This window comes from Vitis vinifera, chromosome 11, assembly GCF_030704535.1.
Source record: "Vitis vinifera cultivar Pinot Noir 40024 chromosome 11, ASM3070453v1".
Taxonomy (NCBI): domain Eukaryota; kingdom Viridiplantae; phylum Streptophyta; class Magnoliopsida; order Vitales; family Vitaceae; genus Vitis; species Vitis vinifera.
Genome location: NC_081815.1, coordinates 1,057,822 through 1,067,551, shown reverse-complemented (window position 1 = coordinate 1,067,551; position 9,730 = coordinate 1,057,822). Strand labels below are relative to the sequence as shown.

The 9,730-nt window shown below is 27.2% G+C and overlaps 1 protein-coding gene across 1 annotated transcript; it reads left to right on the top strand.

The window, feature by feature from the left end:
• The first annotated feature begins 487 nt into the window (after positions 1-487).
• On the top strand, positions 488-1,966 carry LOC100264512 (MybPA2). The gene is given in 3 exon segments (NM_001281024.1): positions 488-620; positions 756-885; positions 1,375-1,966. Coding segments are annotated over 3 exon segments (855 nt in total).
• The last annotated feature ends 7,764 nt before the right edge of the window (positions 1,967-9,730 follow it).

Here is a 9,730-nt window from a genome sequence, read left to right as displayed (position 1 = left end):
TTTTTTTTTTTTTTCACATCTTCAAAAGCTCTTACCAATGAGTAATGGTGACCATTAACGGTACATGGAAGAGTTCTACATCGTGGGCTGGTGCATCAAATCACTATACTTACGAGTGATTTCAGAAATATTTGTGTGAATGATGGTGACAGAAATAATTCATAGCTGGTACCTCTGCGGCACTGCCCATTATTTTATTCAACTTGAAGATACACTTTCACTTATTTATTTATTTATAGAAGTATGAGGTCAAAAGTGCATATTGTGTCAAAGCCTAATTTTAAAAAATTGGACCCAACATCAAGACCCAAAGCACTGGCACATGATGGTTTCTTATCTTCGTTTTTTCTTGATTCTAGGAGGTGTTTAAGGCACGTTGGTGGGTTTCTCCCAGCCTTATATATGGGATCTATAAATGGGGTTCCAATCGTCCATACACAGCTTGGTTCAGAGAGAGAGAGAGAGAGACTTTTTGTAGAGAATATAAATGGGAAGAAGACCTTGCTGTGCCAAAGAGGGACTCAACAGAGGATCATGGTCTGCTTGGGAAGATAAGATCCTCTGCAACTATGTTGAAGTCCATGGAGAAGGGAAATGGAGAGACCTTCCTCAAAGAGCTGGTAAGAGCTATATCACCATCAGACTTCTTTTTCAGGCAATTAATTAAGAAGAAGTCATCATCAGTCTCCAACTTTCCCCCTTCTACATTTCCATCTCCATTTCCATTTCCAGGTGATGGGTTAATTAATCTGCAGGTTTGAAAAGATGTGGGAAGAGTTGCAGACTGAGATGGTTGAATTATCTGAGGCCAGACATTAAGAGAGGCAACATCTCTTCGGAAGAAGAAGAACTCATTATCAGACTGCATAAGCTCCTTGGCAACAGGCAACTTCTATTATTTTCATTATTAGTATTTATTATATCAATGTTTTCAACAATGGGTACAATTTTGAGCTCCTTTTTAAGTCTTCTGCATTCAGGGTCAGAAAATTTGTATCCACTTCTCAGCTTCATTTATTACTGACTGTTATTATAGTTTGTCAGAAGTTCCTTGGTTTAATTATCATTCAGGGATGTCCATGCTTTTTTCTGTAATTAAAGTCATTTATGTTTTATGTTGGTAAAGAAATATATATATATATATATATATAATATGAATGTTTTTGATATTGGGGAAACTTTCTCTGGGTTGGAACTGTTCGGATATTCAACTTTCCCTGCCATCAAAAGTCATTATTTTTTCAAGTTCAACTGCTACCCTTTAAAGCCTATCAAGTCTTAATAAGAAAAAGTCCAGACACAGTGATTTTACTTTCAACTAACAAAGTACAAGTTGAATTCATTACTCAACTTGTAACGCCATGGCTGGTGCAGGTGGTCATTGATCGCCGGTAGGTTGCCGGGGCGTACGGACAATGAAATCAAGAACTACTGGAACACAAATTTGAGCAAGAGATTGCAAGCATCCAAGGGTCAAAATTCACCTAACAAAAAGGTCGAAAATCCGAAAAACCAGACTTCAGGAACTGGGAAATCATCAGCGGAACCTCACACAGTCATCCGAACAAGAGCAGTGCGATGCTCCAAGGTTATAATCCCTCGAGTCCAGGCCGATTTCGACGAAAACCCGTCTCCTAAAATGGCAGTTCCCACATCGGAGCCCTCAAGTTCAGCACTGGAACAGGGCGAAACCGCCAATTTTTTCATGGGCTTCGACATTGGCGACCTCCTTACCTCTGATGCTCTCAACTCATTTCTAGACCAAGATGAAGAGATGGGTGAAAATAACAGTAATGGGGTGAGCGACCTCTTTCCTCCTTGTTCCGATTTTCTCGCCCCGGAGATTGAGAATCAAGAAGGAGTGAGTGGTCTTCTTCAACCCAGTGAAGCTTTGGAGCTCAAGACACTGGCATCTTTTCTGAATTCTGAAGATGAATGGATTACTGAAAATAATCAAGTTCCATAGCTTCTTCATGCATGTATGCACGCATGAACACTTATTTTATGTGTCTTTGTAGGGCACAGAATTGGAATATGACACCATTGTGGCTGATTGGATCCTTCAATTATATAATCCATCTTGTTTGTATTTAAGGTTTTTTTTCTTTTTATCTTTCTTCCTCAGTTAGATTTTCCTGTGTGTTAGTACCTTTCATTTGCACCTTTTTTAAGCCCAATCTACCAAGTTTTTTTGTAGTGGGTTTTGTTCCTAATTTAGCAAGTCCATCAAATTAAAAGGCATATAAGAACAAATACACATTTATTCCAAAGCTTCAAAAGGTAAGACAAGTAATCTTCTACCATATGCTAAGTAGCTAAAGTTGATCAAATTGTGGTTAAAAGAAAATAAAGAAGAAAAGTATAAGAAAAAAAATTTAAATTGATAAATTATTTATATATATATTTTTAAATTTATTTCACTTATTTTTTTTTCATTATATAAAAATTAAATTATTTAAATATATATAAATTTTTAATTAACTTTTGTCAGCAACATCAGCATTTCTAGAATATGCTATTTTATGCCTTTGTAAGCATAAGGCATATAAATTACTAAAATGTTTCAAACCTTATAAAATCATACATCTAAATTATCAAAAAATATTTTTCCATTAAACATATCAAACCTTTTAAAAGCCCTTTCAATAAATTTTTTATAAAGGACTTTTAAGAATCTAGTCATAATTAAGGATAAAAATATCAGTAATTATGGATATATCGATATTTTCTATTTTACGGATATATCGAATATTTTGATACAAAATATTGGTGAATCTAAAATTGATCAGAAATTATAAAAATATAAGAAAAAAACTCTTAAAAATAAAATTAGAAGTATAATAGATATTTTAAAATTGTTTTGTTCAAGAAATTGATATATGTATAATATAATTTATTATACTTGATAATAATATTATATGTATTGATTAAAAAAAATGAATTTCATAAGTATATATTTATTATTAAATTATATCAAATATTATTCGATAATAATATTATGATATTTGATTATAATATGTTTAATTTAAAAATATATTTAATATTAAAATTATAATTAATTTAATTTAGTTGTATTAAATGATATAAAATAAACTATGATATATGTATAATTTTTAATACTTAATTAATATATTAATTATATTAAAAACACTATAGAAAATTATCACGATAATATTTATATTTTTGGTATTTAAATAGATGAAATTTTTTCATTTAATTATAATTAATTTGTTCTTTAAAACATTTTTAAAAAAATTATATTTATATGATCAATTGGAGTTTATTTATTTTTGATAAGTTCAATTGGAGTTTATTTATATTTGATGCAACTTATATAACAAGGGGCAAATTTGCCTTAGGTGGATTCAATGCATAGTAAACCTTTTGGCTAGGTTTGAGCCCCCGCAATGACCGAAAATTCAAGTCATTTTTAAAGTTAAAAAATTGGTAAAATGCCAAAAAATAAAGATATCGATATTTCTCTTCTATCTATCGATATTTTAATCATTGACCATGACTATAATTTTTTATAAGAAGAAATTTCTCCGAACATTTTCATGAGCAAAATGTGTTAACTCAACTACACAAGAGTAGAAGTAAAGATTGATAAAGTGGTTTAAATATAATTTTCAATTCCTAATTCACTTCTCACAAAACCCTAAATCACAAGTTAATTGAACAGCTTGATCCCATGAGCGCAACACATAGCTCGATATTTAATATTTTTTGCATAACATAATAAAATTAATTTAAACTTTATTATGCAAATAAATGAAAAATCGCAAAAAGACAAAATTAAGGAGAGAATATTACAAGTTGATATTAAGATGCTGCTGGAAAGTTGTCCGCGGTGAAGAGATTTTGTATTGAGAGTTAAAGGGCAGTCACCCAATCAAAAGCACTTCACATGAAACCAGAGAGACAGGGATCATGGATCCACACCGAGCTCCTTTAAATGTGACAAATGCATATGGGTTTGGGGACCATAGCCCCGGATTTCATCAACCAAATTTCAAAATCGTGGTAGAAATTGGTAGTTGGGGTGAAGTCTCTCAAAGGTATTCCATCTATAATTAATTCATGATGTTGATGCCGACGCTTGGGCCTCTTCCTCTCTGTCGTGTATAGATGTTTTGTTGGGGCATGCACAACACTCCCTACTTTTCATGGAAATAGAGGCATGCATACACTGATACACTATCTTGTCTCCATTGAAGGGTTCCAATTATTAGCCTGAATCAATTTTAAGTAGGATTTGAATGTATCTCCTCGGTCTTTAGAGTAATTTCATCTCATTTATTTATACCTATTAACATTCTCTCTTAAAAAAGAAAATAAGACAAATGGGAAAATCACCCTTATCCCAATTTTATCCCGTTAATTTATATTTATTTATTTTTAAAAATGTATACTAGTGAATGTGAGATTTCATATTCTATTCAATAATTATACAGGATCGTATGTTGAATCACATGAAGAAATTATACCGTAATTACTATTAAAAATTGTACCAACCTGAATTCATGTGTGAATTTAAAGACGGTATAGATCTTCTAAGACTAATGGAGGGCACCACCTTTCTCTGGATTCTCTCAGGCAATGGGAGCGGGAGAGAGAGCGGTTCAGTTCTTTTAAAAGATGTGATAGATCTAAAAAACACAAGCCTAAGCCTTTTATACCCTTCTGCCTTAGGGACCATACCCATTGGTTATTGGGCCTCACGGGCCTTAAGCTCATCATTTAAAGTCCGTGATGACATTGGGCTCTACACATTAGGTGACCCATACTTAAGATTAAATCAGAAATTGCATGTTAAAAGATAGCTTAATCCTGGACAATGTTTAATATATTGTCGGTCCACATTTATTCTATCAGTGAATATTTTTTATTTTTTGCTATATGATATAATATATTTTGGATGATTGGAATACAAAAGGAAATTTAAAAAAATGTATATATATATATATATATATATGTATTAAATTTTTTTTTATCTTTTTGATTCCCACGTATAAAACGCATTGAATAAAACGTACTCTCTTCTTCGTGATGAATTTCAAAGAAAAGGAAAGTAGGAATTATTTTCCATGCTTTTGACCTTTAAATAAAAACAATGACTCGATGGAAAAACGTTGATGGAACTCCTTATGCATGGCCTCCTCGATGAAAAGAATATTTTATTTAGATGATGATGGAATTTTCCTTTTTCAGCGGAACCATGATCTCTTTTGTGGATTTCGGGGGTGATTATAATCTTTGCATGTTGAAAGCCAAGCTCCCAATGCTTTGCACGTTGGGTTCGACTTGGTCCAATATGTGTCAGCGACTCAACATGGATCTGCCTTAATCCCACCATCCCTCATTTATCCTACAAGGAAAATTTTAAACATAGTTTTAAAAATTTTAATTACGATAAAAATAGATATAATAATAATTTTATCATTTATTTTTTATGAAAATTATTTTTTTCATTTCATATGTGTCAAAAAATATATATATATATATTTAAACCCCTATCTAAAATTTTGCTTAAAACATATTTTTTTAGCAAACTTACGTAATACTTTTCATTATTTGAATTAAATTTAGGTCGGAATGCATCAAAATTTGAATCAATTATTAATGATATCAACTAAATAATAATCATAAATAATTAAATTTTATATAATATTATTTAAGTGGTGAGATCTAAATTTTAATTAACTTTAAAGTTTTAATTAATACTCCAATATATTGTCTCTTACAAAAATAAATAAATGACAAATTTTTTATTTATTTTACTTAGAAAGGGTTTATTCTCAAAAGAAGAGAGGAATAAATTCTTGGAATGATACCTGTGCGGACTTTCAGGCTCCTCTTTTCCACTACTATCGCTTGTCAGCTTTTACTCTCATGGTCTCATCCCCTGCCATCATTTGTCATTTTCATACATTTTTCTTTCTTTACATATTAAAACGCTTCCTACGATCACAATAAACTGAATTCTAAGTTTAACTTGATTTCAATTCAAACTTGATAACAAAAGTTTGAATTAGACTATTACATATGATATTGAATTTTATAAATGTGATTTAGGGTGATAGTGATTTTGAAAAATATTTTTAATTTTTATAATAATTAAAATATAAAAATTTTAAAGTATTAAAAATATTATAAATATTTTTTAAAATCACAGTCAAACACACTTAAATTATGATTATGAATGATTCTATAAAAGATTTTTAACATTTGAATAATAAAAATTTTCAAGTATTAAAAATATTAAAAATATTTGTTATAATCACTATTAAACAGACTTTTAAAGTTCATTTAATAGTATTTGTTCTTAAAGTGTTTTTAATAAAAAAACGTTTTCTTTATAAGTGTTTTAAAAAAAATCATATATCAAATATTTATCCAAAAATTATTATAAGTGATCTTTTTTTCAAAATATTTTCAAAATTTTACTAAACATTTAATTTTTTTCAAAAAATACTTTATTAGGTCAAAAGTGTTTTTTGGAATTGCTACCAAATGGATTATTATTCTTTGATTGTGCTTGGATTATTAATTCCACACAATCCCTTTGAATTACACCCTTGATTTTACTTGATATTCTATTAAATTTTTTGAATCGCTAAAATTATAGAAAAACATGTATATCTAAATAAATAATTCTTTTAGACATAGGGATTTCTCAATTAAGAGATTATCTTGTCACATTTCTCGAATATTTTAATTTAAATATTTAAAGATTCTTTGAAATTGGGATGAGATTTGTAGATGGATCATGGACCAACCGACACACCACATGTTACACCTCTAGATGGACCACCAAGTCTACCTCTACTTCTACGAGCATTAAGTCCAACTCAAAGTTGAAAAATTAATCCATTCAAAATCTACTTATCACGTGACACCTCTATTTATAGGTGCAAAAGTCGAAACCTAAGTTGAAGAATTAATCCCTATTTTATCTTTTCTCACGTATTTCTCCTACATTTCTGTTCAATGGCTTTAAAGAGAAGACTTACTTGAAATTATTAAAATTATTCTCTAGAACAGGAAATAATTTTTGACAACTTTTATCTTGAGAACAGTCTTTTAATAATTTATTCTTGCACAAATGCAATTTTTTAAAATTAACCTAAAATATTTTCAAGTTTTTTTTTTTAATGTTCTGAGAAATAATTGAAATTTCTGCATTATATATCAAGTATAGAGTACCTTCACAAAAAAAATGAACTAAGAAAATTATCTTTGATATTTAAATTCTCAAATAAAATTTTATTCATGAAAATATTTTAGAATTACCTAAAAAACAATTTTTAATAACAGTTTTTTGAAATTGTTTTCTGATACTTTATAAAATAAAAGTATATTTAGAAACTTTAAATATTTTTAACTTATTTTTAATATTTTTAAATTTATTTGAAAAATAATTTTTATATCTAATCTTTTATGTTTATTCATTTTATATATTTGTATAATTTTTTTTTTTTAAATACTCTTCAAAAAACAAATATAAATAATTGAAAACAATTAAAAAAATGTTATATAAAAACACATTACTTTCTACTCTCAAAAATTGAAAATTGAAAATAAAAAATAATTTTTTTATTGTCAAATGTATTTTCTCTTTTTTTTTTTAAATAAATAACAAAAAAAATGTTTTCAAATACCTCGTAAGTTTTTCATAAACATTGCCAAGCTCTTAAGAGTTGCAATTGGATGGATCATTTGTTTCCAATGTTTCAAACTTAGAAGATGAGTTTTGGAGAAGCATCATTTATATGTGATAACATTTGAATGTTATTTCGAGTTGAAAGGGTTTAAAAAATTTGTACATACAAGCCTCTAAACCCTAAATTGAAAGGATTTTAAATTAACCCACTTGAAACTTTATCAAGCCACACAAAACTAAATGTTTCGGTATGATTTTCTCAACATTATTATAAAAAAAAATTAAAATTTAAAAAAAATCAAATAAAAAAAAAGTTTTAAAAATATATTGATCAAACCCAAAAGAAAAAATAAATAAAAAATAAATAGAAATAACTTAGAATATGTTTGAAAGTGATTGTAAAAAGTATTTCTAATATTTTTAATATTTAAATAATAAAAAATTTTAATTATTATAAATACTAAAAATACTTTATAAAATCATTACCAAACGCATTTTTAATTAAATCCTTTTATCACTACTCTGACACAAGGCCAATAAAACTTTAATTTAGATAAATTTTGTTTTGATATGTTTAACCCCTGTCAAATACAATCTAAGATTTGATTAGGAATTTCTAATATATATCAAATTTTTGGACAAAACACATTCTTATGGGTCATCTAACAAAAAACTTGAAAAGAAATAAAATAATTAAATAATATAATTTAAAAATAGTAATCTATGTTAACCCCATCATGTTGAAACTAATAATTTTTTAGCTTAAAGATAATATTAACCTATTCAAATATTGTGCATGGTAATTTTTCAAATAATGCATAATTTGAGATCTCTGCAAAGTAGAAGTATAATTTGACCCGGTGTGACAGCTATATATCATTATATCATATATGAAAAGATATGATTTTATTTTATTTTTTAATTTTAAATTTCTTTGGGTCGTGGGATTCCATGGGATCATATTCCAAGATTCCCGAAAGAAAAAGTAGGAAAAAACAAAATTGAGGCTGCTGGAATGATTGAGTCAAGTACATTCCTGTCTCCAAAGTTAATTATATTTGAAAATTTTGTGGAGGAGGAATTGACAGGTTGTAATTGATGTATTTAATTCAATGTCCCTTTATTATTATTATTATTATTATTTTATATGAATATTAAATGTTTGCAAACTTCAGCAATATACGACCTGAACCAAACCCATGTGTTGTTTTTGATAACTGTTTTCAAAACAACTCTACAAAATAGTTTTTAATATTTTATAAAATAAATATTTATTAAAAATATAATTTTTTTTACTTATTTTCTACTTTTTCAATTAAATATATTTTAAAAATAATTTTATACATACGTTATTTTTTAAAATAATAATAATAAAATAAGTAAAAATAATAAAAAATAATTAAAAGACTTTCTTTAAAACTATCTTTTGCTTTAAACATGTTTTTATGAAAATAATTATCAAATGTATCCTTGATTTTTATTTTTTTTTCTGGATTTTGATTGTTATGAGTTCAAATATAAATAATTAAATTAATAGAATTATTCTATTATTTTCCAAACTAATTTATTTTTGTAGTTAATGAGTTGATCTAATCCAGGATTGAATTGGGTTTTTTTCCTAATAGAAGTAAAAAAATTATTATTTTACACTAGGTTTCATTCCTTTCATTTATTACACCTTCAAATTTAAAGTTTGATGTGACACGTATTTAATTCCGATGCTTAAACCCTAATTTTTTATATAAAAGAAAAAATTTAGGGTCCATTTTAATAGTTTTTAAAAACATTTCTCAAAAAATAATTTTTAAAAATTATTGTCAAAATCAAATATGAAAAATGATTTTTTTTTTGTATATTTACATTTAATATAATTTTTTTTAAATATTCTTTTTATTTTCAATTGTTAGCTAACTAGAATACTAAAAAAACAAACAAAAAAACAAAACTAAAATACTTAAATTTTATTTAAAGAAAATATCCTATTTTTATAATAAATTCTAAAAAAAATATTTTATATTGAAAGTTATTGAAAGGTGGTCGCCAACTACCAAATTAATTGAATGCTTA